The sequence below is a fragment of the Lissotriton helveticus genome, chromosome 3_1, assembly GCF_964261635.1.
Source record: "Lissotriton helveticus chromosome 3_1, aLisHel1.1, whole genome shotgun sequence".
Taxonomy (NCBI): domain Eukaryota; kingdom Metazoa; phylum Chordata; class Amphibia; order Caudata; family Salamandridae; genus Lissotriton; species Lissotriton helveticus.
Genome location: NC_136061.1, coordinates 979,922,015 through 979,946,500, shown reverse-complemented (window position 1 = coordinate 979,946,500; position 24,486 = coordinate 979,922,015). Strand labels below are relative to the sequence as shown.

Sequence of the window (24,486 nt, the reverse complement as noted above, 5' to 3'; positions counted from 1 at the left end):
AGCTGAAAGAACACATAGATTAATGCTGGCTTCCCATGGTAACCTTGTGAAAACACAAACTGCGATCTCCTGCTTAGGCCTTGCACTGGTTTGATAACTGGATCTTGTCTCCTCTGTATCAGAACAAGCAAACAAAATTCCTCCAGTGCTCTCCGCCCCTATGGGCATACAAACATCTCTCAAAGGAACACCCAGCATTCTTCCTCTCTGACCTTGGCTGTAGTTCAACATCCAGCATCACATCCAACGTGGACTCAGTGATAAAACAGGAAATAGAGAATTCCTCCATCTTACCCCTTTTGTATAATCACAGTTAGTTATTCTCACCTATAATGTGCCTATCCTTTAGTTACCGCACCATTCCATTCCACATTTTCACAATGTTGACACCAAATGACCAAAATCCAATAAGGAGATCTGGAAATAGATTTTAAATGTTATTAGAATTGTTAGAGTTTTGAGTATATTCATAAATTTTGCTATACAAAGTGAATAATTGTGATGTATGAATATTTTATACTTTAATGCACAGCATTTAGAACTTATCTCATAATTAGGAAGTAGTGCGTGACTTGGAATAACTTTATGCTTGTGTACCCAATAGGGCATATTGCCTTTCTCATTGGCTTGTCACGATAACCAGCTCAGACCTGTTGTATTGAGCATAAAGTTTCAAACAAAGCAACCTGCAGGTATACCATCATAAAATTACAATTATATACACAATTGCATTTGGCAAAGCAAAATGCTGTCCTTCCCTAAGAGAGCCTAACCAGGATTATCTCAGTGCAAATCTACTATCTCCACGGTTTGTCAGAGGGCGTAACCAACACCAAAAACGTTGTCTACTACTTTGTTTTGTGAGATTCCTTGTAACAAAATATCTTTTGGCAGACTTTAATATAGAGTAATAACAATACACCAGCAAGTGCCTATTGACTTTAACATATGCTTTTTACAATAAATACGCCAGGCCTACTGTCTTAACTGTAACCTTTCATAATAAACAGGCCTGGCTTGTAGCCATGACAATTGGCTTGCCACCATAGCCAACACAGTCCTACTGTATTGAGCATTACATTTCCCACAAATCAAAAAGTACAAAACAAGCTTTTATTTGTGTGGGAGCACATAACTTCTGCCCAAGCAAATGCTGTACTCAAATCAACCAACATGTGGACAGAGCCTAAGTCTTTCTCTCAGTAATACTTCTGAATGCTCTATTTCTGTTAAGCCTACAATGTCTGTGCTGCCAAGTCTGACCTTAAACGGCATTTGCCCTGGAGGTATCTATGAAATAATAACAGATTACATTTGTAGGCCCAAAAGAGTTTTGATCGTGATCCTAAACAAACCAAGGGTTTCTGTCAGGGACTTGAAACATCTACATGGCTTAGCTAGTTATTTGTCTGGGTGCTTAATTTTTCAGATATTCATATCCGTGGCTTTTTAGTTATTAGTCTAGCTGGTGAATTGGTCATCATTTGAATCAATCAAGCATGTTAAAATTGAAATACAATAGAATGTTAGTTTTGTTGGTATTTCTTATTTCTGATTGTTCACAAAGGTTCTTCTGTCCAAGTGGTTCAAGGTGTTCTCAAAGTGAGAAAACAATTTATGCTTTTGAGAGTGCTCTCGGTCAGAGGGAAAATATGAACTCTGGCCTCCATTTCCTACAGATATGATGACAAGTACAAAACTGTTCAGGCACCAGCCTAGGAAAGTGAATCAGTATATTACAATTGAATACGTTGTTTGTTCTTTCACTGATTTTAAAGAAAAAGTTTTATACAGAAGAGATAACACTGAATTATGTGCATCTAATGCTACATTGCATGCGTGTTTCATGTTCATTCCACATGCTGCATAGGGACAAAGACCTGCTGATGTTCATGGCTTGCTTGCTTTTCGTCACTGATCATTCCTGCATCACATGGCTTTCATCATTATTTTAATCGCAGACACGTCATCCGCATCTGAAGATGAGGGCTCTTTACGTCTCCAAGGAAGGATCACCTCCACTCCCCTGCAGAGCCATTGCAACGTAGATCCTTGGCTTAGCCGCGTAATCCAAGGCTCTTCCACCTCATCTTCTGCATCCTCCACTTCATCTCACCCTGGAGTGAAACCAGCTGCCACCTCTGACATCAGCATCACCACCAACAGTGCAGCTGCTACCATGCTGGCCGATCTCATGGCTCATACTCAGATAGGTTAGTAAAAGCAAAAGAAGCAGAGAACTCCTGTCCAGCTGCTGGGCAGTTGCTTTAAACCTGTTTGAGCATTGACATAGAGTTGGGCAAATGAGATAGTACTGCCCCCTTTTGCACGTGTTTGAACCATTCCATCTGTTTCGTAAAAATTTGGTTAATTTGCACCTATGTTTATAAGGAAGCTTATATTCAGGTAAGGAAAACGGCCCTGACTGTTATGGTAAGTTAAAAATTCATAGATTCAATCTGAGCAGAGAGGAAGCTTGCAGCCAGCCAGAAGTAACATGTCTCTGGTAGTCCCTGCGCAGCTAAGATCCACTCAAGCAGGTGGGTCACGAAAAGCCATTGACTGTCCCCTTCACGGGTATGGTAGCTCTAGTCGTCCCCAAACTGTTGAGCAGCAAACCCCCTTGCAAGACTTTGCATGCAAGCATATATTATTATTTAACTGAAGCCCAGTTGTTCATCTTTAGTCCAATTGACACTTTCTTTCATAGCCATTCAAATTTGTGTATCTCTTTCCATCTTTGCCCCACTTTGACCAATTAGCGCTGTATTTGGAGGGGAAAAAGTATTTTAGTGGAGATCTTAGAGCTTGCCAAATTTGGTGCAGATGGGACAAACGTTTATAATGTACATAAGTGGTCCCTAAACATTTTTCTTAGATGCCAACGGATTTGGTTTTTCCATAAGAAATCTTTGTGTGTTACAGAACTCTGAAACTGATTGACATAGGTACCCAAACGTTTATGGCAAAGCGTCCTCTCTGTTATTTGGATTTGTCTCCCTTCATTGAGTTAGTAAAAATCTGTTAGCCAAAATGTCATTTGGATACTTCGAACCGCAGATATATCACCTTATGAATCTCATCTCACCAGACACCTTACTGGATATAGAAACTCTTGCAATAGCTCATGCAAACCAACATATGGACCATCACTGGTGCGACCGGTGATGGACCAGACATGACACAGAGACACATGAAGGTACCACGTCTCTGCGCCAATATCACTTCCTCTTTATCTGAGACCCAAGATGTAAATCGGAGCTCACGCTACCAATGTAATTTTTTTTCACCAAATTAGTGATTGTGGCAGTGTGCACGAATGTCGCCCTCAAAGATGACAGTTTTCAAGAGGTACCACATGTGTGGGAAGCAGATGCCTGTGATGGCCTTACATGACATCTGTGCTAATGGTGTCTCTGGATCATGCATGAGCCCAAGCTAACCGATAAGTGTTTCTTGACGCATCAGAGGACCAGGAAAAGAGAGACCACCCTCTACGTTGTAGAAAAGAAGGAGTGAATTTGCCTTTGTTTGGTCAATCCAAGTTGAAGTCAAAAGACAAGAAGCCAAAAAAGGTTCACAAGTGGTACACTTAAAGCTTTTCAATGCCGGGATGTCCCCAGTCCAATGGAAGGTCAGGAATTAGACCCTATGCTGAACTTGAAACCGATCTAGCCAGAATTGCCCAGTCTATGGTAGACTCCAAGGCAAGTTGGGACCTTTGGGATGGCCATGCTACACATTTGTACTTTCATTCTGGTCCCCTATGGGGCACCTTTCTGCCTCTTGGACCCGTCAGCCCTACAGTAAAACATAACCGAGCGGGTCATTCCACTGCCCCAACTTGTACCAGATAAAGTCAGCCTGTTCCACCTACAGCACAGGACTGTACATCCACCCATATGCTACAGCTTCCACTTCTTCGTCCCTGGTCAACTCCAACTCCAACAGTGCCGGCTCCAGATCCAATACCGGCCACAGATCGGGACCTGTCTTGAGCTAGAGCCCACACATTGTTGATTTACACGATTGGCAAAGTAAATAGTGATGATGACGAGGGCTACCCTCCAGTTCATCAGTCTCATTAAGGGTTTCCTTAGGATGCAGGACATTTTAGGTCAGATTTGGATGTCATTCAGGATCTCCAACATGTCTCCAATGAAGAACATGTCGATGACGAGGCAGTTAATTTGTTCCAACCATATTATATGCTGACCTTTATCGTCGTTTGCAAAATGCCTCTGATGCACATACCTTTAGGGCCTCTTACAGAGAAAAGAGCCTCCTTTGTTGCAGTGATTTGCAGGGTGGCGGATATCCTGGAATTTCTGGTCCCCTCGAAGAGAATAAGATTAACCTAATCACAGAAATGTTGCAACATTTTGATCTCTGAACCGTTACTGACTCTCAAGTATGCCTTGATTTACTTTGTGATGGCTGCTTAGCTGTAATCCTCCCCCTCCCTCCCCACACCCTGCGAGGTGCTGCAGGCCAGCATCAGGGGATCTGATGCTATGCACCAAAATCCTTTTCTTTTATTAAATTGACATTACACTTCCTGAATGCAGTTTCTCTCTTGTGGGTGTTCAGGCTGAACCAGAAAGTATAGCATAAAGTGCAAGTCTTTCCTCCTTGTACACAGTATGCACATCTATAGTAGACGTAAGATAATAGTTTAGTTAGAAGTAGCGATTTCTGTTTAGAGGTCACTTGTGACCCATCTCCGAAGCCCATAATTCACCAGGATTTAGACTACTGTGGATTGTGTTTTTCTGCCTTTGGGTTCACACTTAAGTTTTGGAGCTCTGGGACCGCCACAGTGCATAAGCAAAGATGTCAACATCTGATAAACAAATAGCCTACCACAGTACTTGAAGACATCTTGTAACCATTGGTGCTTCGGAACTGATTTGGATCAAACAATAGAGGCCAGGTCCTACGAGAATTACTTATTGGGGGATGGGTTATGGAGAATACTCTATTCCAGTTCTACCCTAAGTGCAACAGCATGTTCCCGTGGTCACATCATCATAGGATCTGTAACCTCTGACTTTTGATTCACCACAAGGAATCGAGCTGGTTGGCCTGCCGGGATCAAAAACAATAAAACCATCCATTAGTGAAAGGAACGGCAGGGGGCATGTTACAGAACGCACTGCCAATGTTTTCCAGAGCCAACCACCCTGGTATGCCAGGGTTCAAGTGCAATGTAGATCAGGGTACGTTTCTTTTGTTGACTACTTCAGAGTCCTTTTTCAGGGCATACAGATGAACCCACACCCAGGACAAAGACTATGCCTTGGGTTTCGTGGCCATCATTTGCTGATCTTCTCTTTCGTAGGTTGCCATTGAGCAGAGCCTCCACGTTATGCCAAGACGCCACCTTGAAAGGGCCATGCCTTGAGTGTCAAACCACCACCGAAATGCCTCAACAACCGCAATCACTAGTCCAAAGCCAGCTCAGCACCTAAAGCCAGTTCCAACTCCAAAAAGGCCTGTAAAACATGGCATTGAGCTTTGCCATTGAGAGACTTAATCTCGTCAATAAGAGCATGGCCAACTCACTTGTGAGCTGAGTTCGACCTCCTAACCTGCACCGGGTATGGCTCTGAGCTATCCACAACTGCCAGAAGATCAGCGCAAACAGCCTGATGATAGGTTAAAGAGAATCTGTATAGATCCAGTCACCAAGCATATCATAACTCAAACACAACAAGCTACACCATTGGGACAACCCCAGAATAATAAAATATGCTTCACATTTGAGGAGGTGATTTTAGAGAAGCTTAGAACTTTACCAATTCCCAAATAGATTGGGCATATGGGGCACAGGCAACCACCAGCACAGTCCTCTCCACATTCTATATCCACGTCACACTCTGTCCACACAGATTTAACCCATAATCCTGCTGCAGATCTTCCCGATTCCTATGTAGAGCCCATCCTTGTAGACTATGGAGCTGACCCCTTATTGTAGATCCCAAAGATGACCTATCCTTAGAATATTTGCCACTAAAGTGATTGTCACCTCAATACCCCACCTCATGTCACATAGTAATCCAGCATGTAGTGGACTATCAGAATTACAAATGTTATGAAGGAAGGGGAGGACTTTGTCATCGAAATACTTCACCAAGACTCAAGAAAAAGTACCAGGTGGTGGTGGCACAGGACGCAATATACATCAGGGGAAGTGTGTCACCTGATTCATTCTATTGCATATGGCTCAAAAAAGGCCTTTCGTACAGGGGCCATACACCACCTCCGTCTGACAAAGCACATAAATAGTGCTGGCAAATGAGTAGCTGTGGGTGCTGCTACTCCTTGGTGAGTTGCCAGCTAAGTAGAGCTCCTGTCATGATGCAACAGGTTTCACTGGGAGGAAATAGAGCAGCTGGTTAAAGAAAACACCTTTGGGAGGCTTACAGAAAGTACAACACAGAGCTTGTCCAGGTGGGAAAATCTTGCAAACACTACCATTAGGTGTGCCCTGAATGCAGCTGATACTGCCTCCTGTCAAATGAACACTACTGTTCTTCTTTGTCAATGTGCCAGAGTAAGAGCTTCCAAATTCCGATCAGAAGTCCAGCAATGCCTCCTACATGTACCTTTTGAGGAGAGCACCATGTCTGCCGTCAGGTGAACACAATACTGGGAAAAAATAAAATGAAAGATATGAACACAACTAAAGCTTTGGCACACTACAGATGTAGCCTACTTTAAGGAGTTAACAAACATGAGTTGAAGTCAAGTCAGCCATCTGAACGCCTGAGGCACCAACCACAGCAGTATTGTTAGGAGATTAAGGAAAACAAATTGGAGGCTTCTGGAGGTTGAGGCCCCAAAGGAACAGCACGTTGACCTGCATAGCAGTGACCTTCTGCACATTTCCTCCGATCACAGAACACTTGTGGGTAGATAAATAAGGTTATATTTTCCGTATAAATAGATACTTTCCATTATCACCTACAGTTACTGCCTGGAGCTTCTTATCATTCACCCTTTTTTACCACAACGCCACAGTATCAGTCTAGACTATGTAAGCCTGCTGCAAAAGGAAGTGTAGACATTGATTCAGAAAGGAGAGATAAAACCAGCATGGACAATGCATTTACTCCCTAGATCGTTGAATGCTTAATTGCTACATCATATAAGAGCACTTCAGAATAACCACAACTCAAGATGTCCTTCTGCTGTTCTGCATTAGGGACTACCTGCAGCCCTCGATTTCAAGGACTCCTACTTCTGTATCCCCACCCACTCAGCATACCCCTGGTACCTCAGGTTTGTTGCAAATGGAAATCCTGATCAGTCCAGAATACTACAGTCTGCGGTGATAACAGCCCCAAAGATATTCACACCATGTCTGTCATTGGAAGAAGCACATCTTGGCCACAGCAACATTTATGGATTTCTTTACCTGGGTAACTCACTGCTAAGGAGCAGCACCTGAAAGCAGTGCCTCTCTCCCGCTCAACGAGCAGTGTCTCACATCCACGCATCAAGGTTCACAGTTGGTGGAAAAATATGTCAACCCTCTGTTCAATAAATGTAACCCTTCTTAGTAGGCGTAGTGTTTTTAGCACCAGGCAAAGCCTTCCCCCAACCTCGAAAGAACATTTCAGAGGAGTCTTAACCTTTTCGTAATGTGTCCACACAAAATTATAATAAATATGTCTGGCTGGTGATGTCTTGTATTACAATAGTACCTCATGCTTCTGGCATACGCGCCTTCTGCTTGAGTGCCTAGCCAAAAATTGGTCACAAGTGACTGGTCAGTGGAAGGATCTAGTTCAGCACAAACTGTTATGGTGGAATAACTAGAATTTGTTACTGGGTAGTTTGTTTCCTGCTCCCTAGCTGCGGGTGACCTCAAATCAGGCGCCTCCCTCTCAGGGTGGGGAGCTCATCTTGGCCAACTAACAATCCAGGGCCAATGGTCTCCTCAGCACAAAGTCTATACATCACTGTGCTGGAATTAATAACAGTTCTATTAGCACTTAGAGCATCATTCGAGCAAACAGGCACATGGCCATTCATTCAGCATCATTTGCTTCTTCTGGTGGAACAATTCCCACTAGTAGTTAATGACTTTGCGGACCTGCTCAGCAGGATACGTCAGTAAACACACAATTGAGAGAGAAACAGCCAGGTACTGCAGCGGTACTTCCACTACTGGGGGACACACATCATGGACCTCTTCGTCACTCCCACAAAAGCAAAATGTCAAATCTTATCCTACAGTTATCCACAGTCCATGGACAATGCTTTATGGATGAACTCTTCAGGAATATTTGCGCACTCTTTTCCACCAGTACCACTCAGACCATTCGTAGTAAGAAACATGAGGCAGGCTCCCATGCTGCTTATCCTCTTAACACCCACCTGGGAGAGACAGCTGTTATACTTGATACTTCTAGAAATATTTCTACTTCTACTCAAGAGACTGCATTCACGAGTAGACCTCCTCAAAATCATAGTCCACTGCAAAACCCTAACCTCAGGGTTCTGAATCTTGCAGTTTGTCACCTAAAGTCTAAGAGTTTGGGTATCTTCAGCTCCAAAATGAATACATGTTCATTCTTATGGAGTCACCTAAACCCTGCAACAAAGGCGTGTTCTGCAGCCACATAGAAAACTTTTGTTCACTTCTTTTATACTCTAAATAAGCAGCCCCTACATGCCTTGTTACAAAATATCTGCTATTTGTTGTGCCTACAGGAGGCAGAGTTAGTGTATACTCTGTCAAGGTTCGGTTAGCAACCCGGGCAGCTTACTTAAAAAAACACCACCACCAGTCAGTAATCAAGCTACTGGTTGGCAAAACCTTTGTGGAAGGCCTTAGAAAAGGATGACCCCCTCACCTCCAGAGTTCCACTGTGGCCTGGATGAGACCTCAACGCTGGTTTTATTCTGCACATTGGGCTGCCATTTGAGCTTTTACACTGTAGCACACTTGTCATGGATGGTAGCGATCCTCATTACAATTTCTTCCTTTTGTAGGGTTAACAAACTAGTTCTAACTGTGGACCAGGTCTTTATTAAAGACCACAAAGATGGGGTTGCCCGTAGAATTTATTTTGTTTTATGCCAAACTTCATTTCCCTTTTCAGTGTCCATCATACCATTGATATGCCTAATTTTCTGTTATAGGCCTCTTCTAGGCAGGACGCGCAACATTCCATGAGTGACTCAGGATAAAGGGAGTGAGAGTGAGCCTCTTAGCTGTTTCGGAAGGTCACCTTTCTGATTCTTGTTCCGCACAGCCACTCAGGCAGACTGCAGTCAGCTGGGTACCCAACAGCACTCCTTCTTGCATGGTACCCCAAGCCACCACAGTCAACTCGATTTCCCGCCCAGACATTGGCCACTGCTCCAGGTTTCCCACGTAAATGCAGGGACCCCCAGGTGCCTCAAAAAGCTCGGTACGCCAGTTTCAATGGGTGCCCATACCACACAGGGCATGCCTGAGCCACTGTATGCTTAGGGTGATCTGAGAGGGGTAGGACCCATCAGAGCACTAGCAAAGCAAGGCCTTATTGGTCCGCGTTCAACCCACACTTATTATTTCTTTCTTACACCTCAGTCTTTGCAGTCTGATGTCACCTCTTTCTTCGCAGTCTGATTGTGTCCTGGCTGCAGGAATGCAGACAACCACCAGACATGGTGAGCTTGTCTGCAAGATATGCAGGTGTGTTGGTTGTGATGGCTTCATAAAAGATGGGGCTTGTTTTGAAGGTGCTGAAGCCTGACAAAGGAAGCCAATGTATTTCCATCAGAATGTGGGTGATGTGATCATATTTTTTCATCTTCTGATTGAGACGTTCTGAGGTGTGTAGGATGCCCCTACGTGGTGCCAGTGTGAAGTCTGCTAGCCCACTGAGCAGGGTGTTGCCACCATCCAGGTGGAAAATTACAGGGGCTTCGAGAGTGGTCCTGAAGTTGCTTTCTCAAAGGGACTGTTTCTCTTTCTTTAGAAGAGAGACCTGGTACCAGGCTGTCTTTTCTTTCTGTGGTAGAGAATGAGTATGAGGTTGGTGTCTAGGGTGAATCCAAGTGACTTGGCAGTTGGGGTTCAAAGCTTTCAAGGTTCATGTCATTGAATCTGGATTGTACTTTTTCTTATTTTTCGTAGTTGGCAGATAACAGGAATCCTGTTGTGATAGAGTTAAGCTTCAGGTCAGCACTGGACATCCAGGTCTGGATGTTGTGCATGCAGTGTTTGAGTCATTGGATGTCTGAATCAGAGGAGGTTTTTAAATATAATATTTTTTATCATCTACATTTTGGTGAATCTTATTGCTGTTATCTAGGAGATAAGCACCAAGCGGCTCCATGTAGATGTTGAACATGACAATAGACAGGATGGAATCTAGGCATCTTTTGGGACTAGAGATGTCCTCTCTTGGCTAGCATTCGTTGACAGATTATTCTGTGTTATGCCTATTTTTGTAATCTGCCTGTCCAGTATGTATAGGGTGGTTGATTGCAGAGAGCCGTTCTGACCCTGAAGGTGTTTGTCTCATGCTAATTTATCAGTGCTGGGATTGGGATCCCTGGGATCCCATTGGGAAATGGGATTGGTGCTGGGCAAGTTGTGGCTACAATTGGCTATGAGATCCCATGGTGGAGAAGCGTGGCTCAATGGTTAGAGCGGCAGACCCTGATGCAGAGGCCTGGCCCGGGACCAGGGTTCAAATCTCGCCTCGGCGGCTCTTGACTCAATTTCCCCAGACCTTATAATTCTCGCCTCGGTGCCTAGTCTAATCATGGGTCCCACTCTGTGACTCTGGGCAATAGCTTGCTTAATCTCCACAACGGCCCCAGCAGCGCTTGGATGCCTGGCTTCACCTTGGGGGTGCCCAGGAGTGGACATTTCACATGGAAAAGCCAGGAAGGGTTCCACAGCGGTATGAGTGCAGCGCCGGGACGCCCCGTCGCGTGGGCAGCCGTGCGCTTTACAAATACAACACATTTACATTTAATAAAGCAGCATGCCAGAAATAAAATTAGACGTGCTGGGGTGACCAGCCCATTTTTAGAAAAGATTGGCTGAAGGCTGTAGCCAATAGCAGCTGTTATCTACTGGATTGTGATGTTCCAGGGTGTTTGGTTTTGTGATCTGGAGTGGCTATCCCAAGAACAACCAGGTTTTCACCTCTCTCCTGAAATTTTTATTCTTGGATGCCATGGATCTTGGCCGAAAGAGAGTTCACAATTTTGGCTGCTTGGACTGAAAGAAAATCCTCCTATGGATTTTTTTCATTAAGCTTTCTTTTTAATACTATTGATTCTTTATTGTAACGTGATATGATGATCTGAGGGCTGATCTGAAGTAGAGTCATCTGTTTTGTTTGTACAGTTTACCTTTTATTTGAGGGTATAGTGGCAATTATCCTTGGATGGCTATTAGTACTATGCTTTGAACATTGATGTTTTCACCACCTGTAGCTAGTGGAGTCCTTGTTTGATTGGTATAATGTATTTCTGGAGTGTAAGTAGAGGAGTAGTTTTGCTGCAGCCTTCTGAATTCATGAATTCTTGATAGTTTATATATAATTAATCTGTTGGCTCCAAGGTAGATGCCATTTGCATTGTCAAATATGCATATCTCTAATTTGACCTGCAGCTTTTGTTGGCATGGAAAGTATGGGAAGATCCTGCATAAGGTTTCATGGAATTAATGGTGTTTCTCGCAATCTTAATAATATCGAGGATAGGTTTGAGTCCATGATCACTTCTAAGCTCCTCACATCTCTTGATGTGGTTGGAGGTGCGTCAGGTTTCACAGGCCATATGCCAATAGGTTGATGTTTATGCCATTGTCTGCAGGTAATGATCTCAGGCTTTGAGGCATTAAGCTCCATTGATTTTTCATCATTCCTGTATCTATAGCATCTAGGACTAATCCAGTCCTCCTCCTTGTATGTCATCTAGGCTGTCTGTGGTGATTTGAATATCATCTGTATAGCTATAGCAAGAGAAACTTTCGGATTTGGTTAGGAAGTGAGATGTGTGTTCAATGAGAGACGGGAAGGGATTGATCCTTGGGTAACTCCACATTGTTTTTTGTGAAGAGCTGATGTGAATGGTGGTATAAAAACGAGGCTATTCCTGTCCTTGAGTTATGATGTAATCTATTTTACTTTATTTTCACGTTTTGAAATATGTTTGGAGACTCCCTGCACAAGTTGTTTGAATGATATCTTTAAAGATCTTTGGAAGAACATGGTCTGATGGTGATGGTCTGTTTGTGTTGATGAGGTCATGGAATTCCTTCTCTGAAAAGGTGATGAAAGTTGCTAGGGATGGCAAACTGGCGTCCATCACATGTAAATTCTGTCAGGTATTGGTGGTGTGTTGGCGGGTTCTCTATTGTTGATCTGAATTCAGTGGCAGTTGTGTCAGAGAAGGCTTGTCTCTGAGTTTTGGCACTCACAGTTGTAGGATTCTGCAAGGATCAAGTGAAGTTCCTTTAATGGGCAGTCTTCTCACAGATTGTGAGTAGAGTAGTGATGTCTTTTTGTGGTCCACATGGCTGCTTTGTATCAGTGCAGAAGAATCTTGTCTTTTTTTTATACCTCAGTTTCCCCCATTTGCTTTGTAGAGCACTGAATTGTGTATTCCTTTGTTTAATATTATCACTGCTTAGGTGTTTTTTTCCTTGGTGTTAGTCCAGGAAGGGAGGGGGGTGGCTTAATGGTATCTTGTAGTCCAGTCCTGATCAAATCCATTTGTAATAGTTGGCTGCATCTTATGGACTCATGTTGACTGGAGTTCTGTCGAGATGGTTGTTCAGTGCTAGTATATTCAGTTTCTTCTATTGTCTGTATGTGTTGCTGTCACCTTTGAACTGTTGTGATTAGTATTCAAATTTTGAAAGAGATGGTATGCTGGTCAGTCAAGATAACTGGGGGGTTGTCAGTCACTTATGCCTGTTCCTTAGGGGCAAATATGATATTCAGAGTGTGACCAGTGGTGTGGGTGGGGCCAGCTTGTATTTGCTCAAGGTAAGGACTAGACTAAAAGTAATAGTTGTGGTTGATGCTACATCATTGTCAAACCAGATATTGAGGTATCAAAGGATGTAGAGGTTGGAGTAATTTAGTTGTGACTTGCTCATTGTGTCCAGTTTAGCGACCCTACATTTCCCACAGAGGGATTCACTCTGTAGATCAAGAGGGAAGGAGCAGGCGAAATTTGGGATGAGATAACCTCTCTCTGAGGTATTCACGGTCTGTAATGTTGAGATCGTTGATGCAGGATATTTTATTTATTTATTGTGGTTGCTTGCCCAGTCTGCTTCAGTGTTGCTAGTGCAAATCTTGATGAAAATGCTGTATCCATGTGAGGCGGTATTGTGTCATGTGGGTGTGAAGGTGTTGCTGAGTCGTATGTGTCAGATGAATGTGATGACTGAGAGAAAATCAAATAGTGCTTATATTCATACTGCACAGTTACTTCTGTGCTTCGTCTGAAAAGCAGTTGCGATACAGAGGGCCTACACATTTAGCAATGTTGCCTTTTTAGGATACAAGAGGATGGATGGTCCATTCAATCTTTTTTCCTTTTTTTCTTTAGATGTTCACTCCGCACCCCCTGATGTGACCACAGGCCTTATACAACACTCCTACCATGAGCGTCCACAAGTTGCATCAGTACGGGGAATCCCCAAGGGGTTCAACAGCAGCGTTCTGGAAACTGCAGATGGTGAGAACCAGTGTGCCATTAAGTGAAGCAATCCTAATATCTCAATAAATTGCACTCCATCAAGAGAGAGATGGCCATGTTTCTACATCACTGAGAATTTTGTGTTGCTTCTGTAATCAAGTTCCACAATCCTTACTCAGTGGTTTAATTTTTGCATCCTAAATTTCATTTATAAGCCAGCAGCTGTTTCACATGCCATCCTTTGCTTGGCATCATGAGTTCTCAGCTCTGACAATAGTCTTTAAGTGGTGTATTGACAACTAAAGTTCAGCTATAGATTCCTCAGCGGTTGTTGACTAGAATATAGCCTGTGCCCCTGTCAGGCTACAGCTTGCAAATAAAAAACAAAAGCAACCTTTCTTCTACATCTCCCTGTTGATCAGGAAGGCCGAAGGAGATTAGTTGACTTGAATAGTCTTAGAATCATTATTTTAGACCCAAAACAAGGCTACTATTGTTCAGTGTGAAAGGCTAGAAAGGGAGAATGTTTCAGAACTCTTGAGGTCCAATTGACAATGCTATTTGCACAGCAAAGTAGCATTTAGGTGCACATTAGCTTAATTTTTGAGTGCAGAATACGTTTGTGACTCACAAAACATACATTTACATTCATACATGCATGTTTGCACCACCTGTATTTGATATGCATGTTGTGCTCTCTTCTACAAACTAAATACCATTAGAATATTGCCATGCAACTAACTTTTCTTTGAAGACTTGTTTACGTTTTTAGGTTTGCATCACCCGCCTCATGGTCATTATCCATAAAACCCACAATGCAGAGGGACACAGCCTCCGCTTCACATTTAATATTCCTCCATCAGCTTATGCGTTGGTTAATTGCTTCATAGAAAAACTGAGAGCAGTTGTGGAACAGTAGCAATTCTCAGTGAAAATATTTTTGACACAAACAGATTTAAAGCCTGAGCCTCCATGTTATAAAAGAATGACTAGTGTGGGGTTGGGAGAATGGAAAGTGCAGGCATACCTGCTATCCCTAGAAAAAGACCATTATGAGGTCTGTGTTTACTACAGAATGATGCTGAAAATATTTCAGAAGTGTTTTGGTGCACAAATGCTTTGACTTCGGAAAGAAAGGCTCTTCACATAATACACTATGAAGGCCCCGATGGTCTGTACTGTTTTGCCTTGTGGGATTCTGAGAGTCTGAAAGACAAGTTTGATGAAGGCACCAAAACAGATGGGGAGGAGTTCTATTGAAAGCTTTCCATTCAAATTGATCTGGATGTAGATAATGTGGAAACTGTCCTCCTTCACAGTTGAAGGCTCTGGTTTGACGATGACTTCATTTGGCAAAACAAACAGAAATATATATTGCCTAGGACCGAAAGAGCACCTAAGACTTCTACAAAATAGATAATTCCCACGTTGTCATCTTCGAAGTTCTCAGCACACAGGTTCATTGGGTTATAATTATATGTCAGTAAATGAGTAAATTGGACCAAAATGTGCTTTAGATTAAAAAAAAAACCTTATTCCAAGGGTTTGACTTCAGAGCACAGATTGGCCACAAAAAAAGAATTGATTTTGTGTCCAAGATGCACCTCAAAAAAGCATTCACTTTGAAGCATCTTAAACAAGCATTGGCAGAGCCAATAGGTGTCACTTATGCAAAATGTATTGGCTTTATCAATTTTTTTTTTTACATGTTGCACATCAGTTGGGCTGCTGTGCGACATATCTTAAAGTAAAAAATACAAAAAAAGCTCAGCATTGACCGCGCCATAGTGCTATTTTTTGGTTTAAGCCATACTGCACAGCAGTACAACTGATGTGCAACATGTCGAAAACATCGACAAAGCCAATAGGTATTGCATTTGTGCAAATTGGCTTTGCCAATGCTTGTTATATAAATTGTTTTCGGATTTCTTGAGCGCCGGATCGTTCTTTCCCATTGTTTTGGTACTGTTTAAATGCTTATCACTTGTTACTAATCTAAGGATCCTAGACGGGGTGGTAAGTGTATTATGCAATGAGGTTGCACAAACACACCATATAATACACCCCATTTCCTCACACACCCCCATATGTGCATACATGTAATATCTACATAGCCAGACGACTTAATTAACAAATATATATATTTATACTTAAAAACATAAAACCATTTACTTACATACATGTAAATAGACCCCTCCCCCCACATACACATACATACATATTCTGATCATGTTTTGAGATGTGTACATGTGTGTGTATATATAATACACATATATATATATATATATATATCATAAAATGTAAGGTTTAATAGTCTATAAAATGACTTGCCATACAACAATATATGATAACAATACAGTACACTTTGACATCTTGGGTTCACTCAAGACAGTACACTGGAGGGGGAGGAAATGCAAGTTTATATGTCACATATAACTGTCAATGCTGCTTATAATTTAATGTACTAAAGTGAAACACACGTGAAACAATTATCTTTGTCTCTCTTGTACTTTAACTGCATCATTTACTTTGAGTATTCTGATGCCTTGGCGTGTGGTTTGCCTCTTAGAGGGAATCGAATTTGCCTAGCATAGTAACGATAAGTTTCAATTCTATTAAGGACACGGAGGCGAGGATTATGCTTTTCTTTCTCAGCTTTAATTAATAAACAAATTTCACAGCAGCCAGAAAAGCAATATAAATGACTAACCCAATAACATAGGAAAAAAGTTCATTTAGGTCCAAGAAAACGAACAAAAGTTTGACTCCAGACTGCAAAACCCATAAGTCCATCGGCTATGCTACATTTATTTAATGTATTTTTTATTTTAGAGGTTTTCTATAGCGCTGGCCAGACCCGAGGGTATCTGAGCACTTTACAACATGATGTAGAGAAGACAAATACAGGATAGTGGCAAGGTAGACCGATACAAAAGTGTTCAAAAATTACAATTCTGCTGAACGTCAGAGGTGCGTCGTAGAGGTAGAGAGGTTGAGGGATCCGAGGTGTAACATAGAGGTAGAGGGGTCAAGAGGTAGTCTCAAAGCCTAGGGATAGCAAGTCTTATGCTGGAGTTTTCTCTTAGCGGTGCCGACCCAATAACTGAGAGTGATCGGGGAGAGGGCATGAGGCAGGTAGTGGGTGTGCGTTGTCTGATGGCTGCCGGTGGGATCGCGATGTCAGGTGGCTGCCTGGTGTCCATGCTGGATAGATAGGTCCTCCATTTTGAGTGTCCTTCTTTCTTGGCGCGGGTCAAGCCACATTGCTACTGTTCCTGTTTTGAACCGTCATTCCTTAAAATACAAAGAGACAACGTAAGATTTCCTGAGATCCAATCATCTTAGTCAGAGTTCAAGCATATCATTGCTTATGAGATAACGTAAACACCGCATTTGACCAATGGTATTATCCATTGAGAAATTGAAAAAACTTGCTACTTACTTACATACGGGTGCGTTCGCACGAGAGCGTCCCCTGGGAGGGATAATCCTCGCATCTGTGTCCTTAATAGAATTGAAACTTACATTAACTATGCTAGGCAAATTTCGATTCTATGTCCGGACCGGATGCTTGGAATATGTTAGCTTACTTACCACCAAATGTGCGTCATTCACAACCGGTTTGAAATAAAACCACTTAAAGGTGGAATCCGAGGACCAATCCACGGCGCGCATTAAGTCCTCCAAACGGGCTCCCCGGGAAAAAGCCTTAGAAGCTATTGCACCCCTGTCTGAAAGAGCTCTGAACTGTTTTGTGTCAATGCCCGCCTCTTGCATGACCCATCGCACCCACCTGGCCATAGTAGGTGAGGCGACTGCTTTGTGCGGTTTTCTTAAGGCAATAAGAAGTTGGCGTTCGCTTGGAGGGCGGAATTCTAGAGTCATATCCTTGTATGCCTTGAGACAATTCACAACACATAGCTTGGGGACATCAGAAAAAGCAGGGTACGAAATCGTTCTAGACGAAGACTTAGTACAGCGACCCACCATGAATGTAACACCCTCTGGAGAGAAAACTCTCGCCGAGATGTCCAGTGCGCGAATATCCGAAACTCTGCGGCACAAGAGTATGGCCAATTTGGCTGAGATTTCCTACAAAGAAAGGTACTTATTGGGCTGCCAAGAGAGGAAGAGATTCAAGACTAGATTGATGTCCCACAGGACAGAACAGCGTGGTTCCGGAGGTAAAGAAAGGCGAATACCTCTCGGGAGTCTACAGACGGAGGGTTGCTCCCCAAACGGAGCTCCCTCCACTGGGCAATGAGCCGCCTAAATCGCAGAACGCACCGGGTTAATAGAACGGTACTCTAGGCCATCTGTTGCCAACTCTGCTAGAAATTTCAAAATGGGAACGACGCCTGCGACCATGGGATCCAAACCCTATCGAAGACACAAACGCATCCACTTCATCCAGGCGGAACGATAACGCTTTGAAGTACTGTCTGCCCAGGCTTTGAATAAAAGGACTTCAGCCGATCTGGAAAGTCCTGGGAGCGATCAACGTCGCATGAAAGCCACCATGCCATGAGGCTGAGAGAACCCTGGATGATCAGATGATGCTGCTCCTCATCCGGATTCAGAAGGAGATGAGAAAACAGGGGGAGTAGGATTAGAGAATCCCAAGAAAGTTTCAGAAGAACCGGAAAACAAATTTGGGACCTCCAATACGGCGTCACCACTACCACTTCTGCCTTCTGGCGGCGGACCTGGGCCACCGTCTGCACCACCATCGAGAATGGAGGGAAGGCATAACCCTTCTCCTGACTCCACTCCTGGAGGAACGCATCCGTTGCCACCGCAAGGGGATCTGGTCTCCAGCTGAAAAAGTGCGGGAGCTGGTAATCCTGGCGGGACGTAAAGAGATCTACCGGGAAAGGCCCCCAGAGGGCGGCCAACCTCTTGAAAATGCAAATGTCCAGTTGGAGTCCCTCAGATGCCTGGAGTGCCAATCTGCCACTTGGTTGGCTTGGCACGACAGATACTCTGCTGTCACAGATATGTGAAGGGCTAGGCAATAGTCCCAAAACTCCTTTGCCAGAGTCACCAGGGCTCGTGAACGAGGACCTCCCAAGTGGTTGACGTACCGGACCGCGGAGACGTTGTCCATCTTTAACAGGACAAATGAACTCACTCTGTCCCTGGTCCAGCATCGAACGGTGAAAGACCCCTCTAGGAGCTCCAAACAATTGATGTGTAACGCCTGTTCATCTAACGACCAGGCACCTCCGGTGGAGAACTCCCCGCAGCGGGCGCCCCACCCCGACCTGCTGGCGTCTGATTCTATAACTAGGTCTGGGACCGACCCAAAGATCTCCCGGCCGTTCCATCCCTCCATGTGTGTGAGCCAACATGACATTTCCTCCTTTACCTCCGTCGAGAGGGGAACCGTCTGATCGTGTGACAGGCCTCTTCTGAGATGGCGTTGTAGGCCTCGATAGTGGAGGGACCAGGAAAGATTGCGTGTATGGATGAGGAGAGAAGGCCCACCTCCCTGGCAATCTGACGGAGAGAGGCATGAGTTTTAGAGATAGTCTGCCTCAACTTGTGCCGGATATTTGCCATTTTCCGAGACGGCAGGCTTAAGGAAGAACGAAGTGAATCTACAACAAATCCGATAAACACTATGCTTTGAGCAGGGTTGAGGACTGACTTGTCTCCATTGATGACCAAGCCCAACCCCTGCTGTAACTGCACAGCTATCTTCCTGGGACATTGTGCCATAAGTAGGATGTCGTCCAGGTAAACAATCATACGTATGCCCTGGCTCCGAAGGAACTCCAACGCTGGGCATCTTTGAGGTCCAGACGGAACATCCAATCGCCTGGGAGAAGGACGACCCGGAGGAGATGAATCCCCTCCATTTTGAAATGTTGCTAAATCAAGCACCCATTGAATTCCTTGAGGTTGATTACCTGATGCCACCCCTCCCCCCCTTGGCGCCCCCCCCCCCCCCCATTGGTTTTGTCTACCAAAAAGATGTTGGTGAGAAACCCATGGGGATGCAGAGCTGAGCAAAAAATGGCCCTTTTGGTGAGCAGCTCTGATACCTCCTCATCAACCAGCTGTGCAATGGAGAAGCTGATGGAACGTGGAAAGCCCTCTTGGCGAGGGAGATCAAAAAATTCGATGTGAAACCATTTGATAGTCTGCAACACCCAAGCGTCTGTTGTAATAGCCACCAAAGCACCATGAAAGGCCGCTAGTCGACCCTCGATACGGACCTGCGCTGCAGGCAAGACACTTACCATTGGAACCACTGCCGCTGGCGTTGTTCTTAAAGCTACCACGGCCTCGGAATCGTTGTCCCCTGGTGGGGTAAAAGTTGGTGTAATTTGCGGTGGAGTTATACTGCCCCTGCCCAGAGCTTTGACCCTTGATGGGATTCTGCTGGCCACCGCGGCCGGTCGAGCGACCCCTGCCAACGACCGGCCCTTTGGGGAAAAATGGGGTTGGAATACCCTCTTTATGTTGGACTAGGCCTTATCCAACGAGGCAAATGCGACCACAAATTTGGCCAGCTCTTTGACAAAGGGGTCCCCCAAGAGGCTCCCTTGTGCAACTGCCCCCACCTCCGAGGAGGCTAAGTCACCCAATTAGTGATCCAACTTGATCAGTAGAGATCGACAACGTTCTCTCGATAGGGCACAATTGGCGTTACCCAAAAAGATAACCACCCGTTGCGCCCAATTTGACAGAACCTCGGTGGAGATGGCGGAACTTGTCATTTTCGCCTTTTCCTCCATGTCCAATATTTTCGGAAGGGGCCCTATCGCATCCAGAAGCTTATCTTGACAGGAGCGCCAAGAGCGAACTTTTTCCTAATGGGGGTCTTTCATGTATTTGGCCAAGAAAGTGGCCATTTTGGAGTCCAGCTCTGGGGTGAAGGCTACTTTCCCCTCCAAAGTGGGTCGCGGACACTCCGCTCTCATGCATCCCCTAGCCTCCTTCTCCAGGGCCTTGCGGAGGCGGCCGGCCACGAACTTGGCCTTCTTGTCCCCAAATGTCCAAGCTGCTGACCGAGGATGAATAATTTCATCTGGGTCCAGCATGCCTGCACTATTCTGCGATAACATGGTGGAAGCACTGACCGGGCACCAAGACCGCGAAGACCCCTCATCCTCATCTGTATCTCCTGGTGAGTCCCCGTCATGAGGCGGGAAAGTCTGTGCGGGAGACTCAATGGGCTCCGGGGCAGGAAGAGGCCCTGGGGAAAACAACCGCCTTAGCTAGGACAGCGCTTCTGACGCACTTGAATGCATCTTTATCCACCCCCTGCACCTCTTCAGGATCACCCCCATGCAACACTTCTTAGGTGGCAGGGGACACTCCCCAGGTGTCATGTTACTAGCAGGGACTGGGAGCCCTAAGTGGGCTTGCACCACTTTGGCGAACACCCATACAATGCGGTTCGAAAGGCGCTGCTCCATGGGACCCACAACTTCATTTACACACCTGTAAATGGAGCTGTCCACAGCTTCAAAAAAATCGTCATCATAAGGGCGGTGTTTCTGGACCTCCTCCTCCTCCTCCTCCTCATAAACATCCCCTTGTTCCATGGTGGTAAAACCAATGAATCCAACAACTGAATACTCGTCAGGTCCAGAGGTAACAGTAGGGGACATCACAATATATCTAGAGGTGGCAGCCTCAGGTGTTTGAAAAGTCTGGTAAAACCAGAAGCCAATGTGGGCAGACCAAAAGGCTGCAAGAATTTAATGTGCAGAGTAAAATCTCAATCGAGGCTGCACTTGCCTCAGGAGCACGCAGGCCCTCTGCAGGCTAACTGGGCCCAAACCGCCACCCAGCGCACTCAAAGAAGTAAACGTGCAAAACTCGCCTGAAGGTGATAAACGCGGCTGAGCCGCAATAACGACCCACGCCAGGGCATTAATGAGCATGCAATCGGAAGGATACAGACCCCAAAGGGTGTTTAGGTGTGGCAGCAGGGACAAGGCTCACGGTGGTGCAGCTCACGCAGCGCGGTTCCTCATCTGAGGAGACCGCACTGCGGGGGCAGCGAGACGTGTGAGACCCCCTAGCGAGCTTGTGAAGCACCGCCGGAAAAATGGAGGTGGCCACGTGAGGAGCGCAAACGCTCCCGCGGTCGCAAGGAATCTGCAACGTCAGACAGTAATAAGTCCATAAAATCTCCCTAGGCACTGTTCGTTACAGACATAGTGCTCCTGGATCACAAATAACCGCAATGAGGCAAATACAAGCAAACCCAAGTAAGACATAGGAAAAATTACTTAACTGGCTGCGAAGCAGCGAAGAAAGAGGAGGGACACTCTAAAAATGGAGGACCTATCTATCCAGCATGAACACTGTGGAAGGACTTGTTATGTGGCATACCAGATGGACTTATGGGTTTTGTAGTCTGGGTTCAGACTTTTCTTCGTTTTCTTGGACCTAAATTAACCTTTTTCCTATGTTATTGGGTTAAAGTAATTTATATTGCTTTTCTGGCTGCTGTGAAATTTGTGTACTAATTAAAGCGGAGAAAGAAAAGCATAATCAGAGCCTCTGGTCCTGACATAGAATCCATGTTCCTGGCCGAGTTCTGGGCCAGCTTTCCACATGAAGTTCCTAGTTTGCCCACCTGTTAATATATATTCTTCCCTGAGCAAACGGTGTATATACCCCTTTATAGCTACTGATTTATTAGCGGAGGCCTTCTTGTTGCTACAAAGAGGCCTTGAAATTAACATGTGATAACTTGCAAAACAAGTACTTCCTTAAGATTTTAAGTAATTCTGCTTTGTACCCTTGACATGATTGTATTACTAATTTGTTAATAAATAACACCTTTTACAGCATTATGTGGTTTCTGTATGCTATAAAAACAACCCAATTTAGCATCACTCAATTTACCGACATCCGAAGGGACCTGCAGATTACTGCGTATTTCGTTGGTGAATTCGGAACTATTTTGCCAGCATTGTTCCTTTACATTTTATCCGCAGAATAAATGTAATAAATAGGTCATGTACTTACCTCAGTAGGAGAAAGGGATAACACAGGAGTCCTTCACGCTGCCAGTGCTGTTTGGTGCAAATGTCAAATCTAAAGAAGGAAAACATGCACCAACTGTTATATTGCACTAATCTGCTTAAGAAGGCATGAGCTAGTTAAAAAGGCAGTTTGGTACAATATTTTTAATTCACAACGTTTCTGAAAAATGTGAAGCACGAAAATACTGATCTGCATAAATATATGGTATTATGCAATGTTTTAATGCCTCTGTCTCGTTGACTTCCATGATGAGTTTAGGCAGCCATAGAAAGATGCAAACGCACAGCCAATGGGATGTCGCGCTATTTTACGCTTCCGTTAGACTTCTGAGAACAAAATAAATGCAATGGAACATTGACTGTCATGACTACGCTTAACGTTTTCTGGTCGAACCATGACTAACTCACCTTAAGTCACTCTTTAATGGGATAGAACTTTACCTGCTCTAAACTGCATGTACCTCATCATGGCCATTGACAGTCACCCTTCCAGCCCTGAGCAGGGTCCCACAATGTTTCTATACGACCAGAGGCACGTGTAAACTTCACCACCAATAAGCTCTGTGAATTTTTGCGAAGCGCTCTTAGATTGGCTGAATTACTGCATGTGCTCCAATCTTAGATCACTTTACACAAGTCAAACCAAAACACAACTCATAGGTTATGTGTTGAACCATGGGATTGGCTATCTTGGGACCTGGAAGTACTACCACCACAGACTAAAACATGCAGTTTGTCAAAAGATAAATAACTGTCAACAGACATTAAGCTGAATTTGCAAACTGTCCGTATAAGTAGGGCATTTGTGGTCACCTTACAACGCATTTAAGTAAAGAAAACCTATTATAGGACTTTCTTGCTTATGATTTTCATTGTATCCAGGTCTGCCACGAAACGTCTTTATTGCCTTATCTGGGGCTCACTGGATCTTAAAAGATTTTTTGTTTTTAAAGTGCTATGACATGGCGAGCATTTACCGCTTCATAGCGCTTTTCTGCCTTTTTGGGACAATAAAACAGACCAAAGGGGTTCTAAAGCAGGCACTCACAGCGGGCGGAGAACGGGGGTGGGAAAGCAGCAGCGAAGGGCAGAGGTCAAGGAGCAGGACAAGTTGGGAAAGAAAGAGTACCTGCCAGATCCTGCAGTGGAAGGACGCTGGTCGCTGGAAGTAGTACTTGTTCTAGGCTCCACAGCAGGAAGCAGACTGGAAGACTCGAAACCCAGGAATAAGACAGAGGCGAACAGGTGCTGACCAATAGAAAGCAAGTTAATGAGTGATGTCAGAGCCACGTGGGAGCCAGCCTGTGGTAAGCAAAGTATGTGTATAATGTATAAATTGTTTTATAGCGCGCTCTATTACTTGAGAGTATCCTGGCGCGATGTGATGTGAGAGCCACATGGGAGCCAGCAAACATAAGTAAAAGTGATGTGGGAGCCAGTCAATGGTAAGGAAAGGTAAGTAATGAGTGGGCTCTAAGCCCATTTTAAGATTTAAAAAAAAAAAATCATATGAGATTTTGCAAGCACAGTGCAAGCGAAATCTGACAAAGGTTCAGCCCTGTCTCAAAGATTGAACTTGAAAAGAGGATTTATCCTGGGCTGAATTTAAACCTCAAAGTGGGATTGATTCATAGAAGATGCTCTGTCTGGAAAACCAGTTCAAACTTTAGAAAAGACTCAACTTTGAAAATAGCCTTCAGCTGGGGAACAGCCTCTTGTGCAGACTCCCTTCGCAGATCCAGCCTGAAAGAAAAAGTACAACTGAAAAAAATATATATTTCTTTGGAGCTTCCATCACTCAAAA

General features: G+C 44.4%; 1 protein-coding gene across 2 annotated transcripts in view; it reads left to right on the top strand.

Annotated features, from left to right (window-relative positions):
• The window catches only part of DIP2A (DIP2 acetate--CoA ligase A), a 784,944-nt gene that overhangs the window by 295,475 nt on the left and 464,983 nt on the right, over positions 1–24,486 (top strand). The window contains exons 5-6 of one of the 2 annotated variants that reach the window (XM_078681429.1): positions 1,962–2,213; positions 13,582–13,710. In XM_078681429.1, the coding sequence (XP_078537555.1) occupies positions 1,962–2,213; positions 13,582–13,710 (381 nt within the window). The remainder of the gene's footprint in view (positions 1–1,961; positions 2,214–13,581; positions 13,711–24,486) is intronic. The other variant, XM_078681430.1, reaches the window with a different exon arrangement.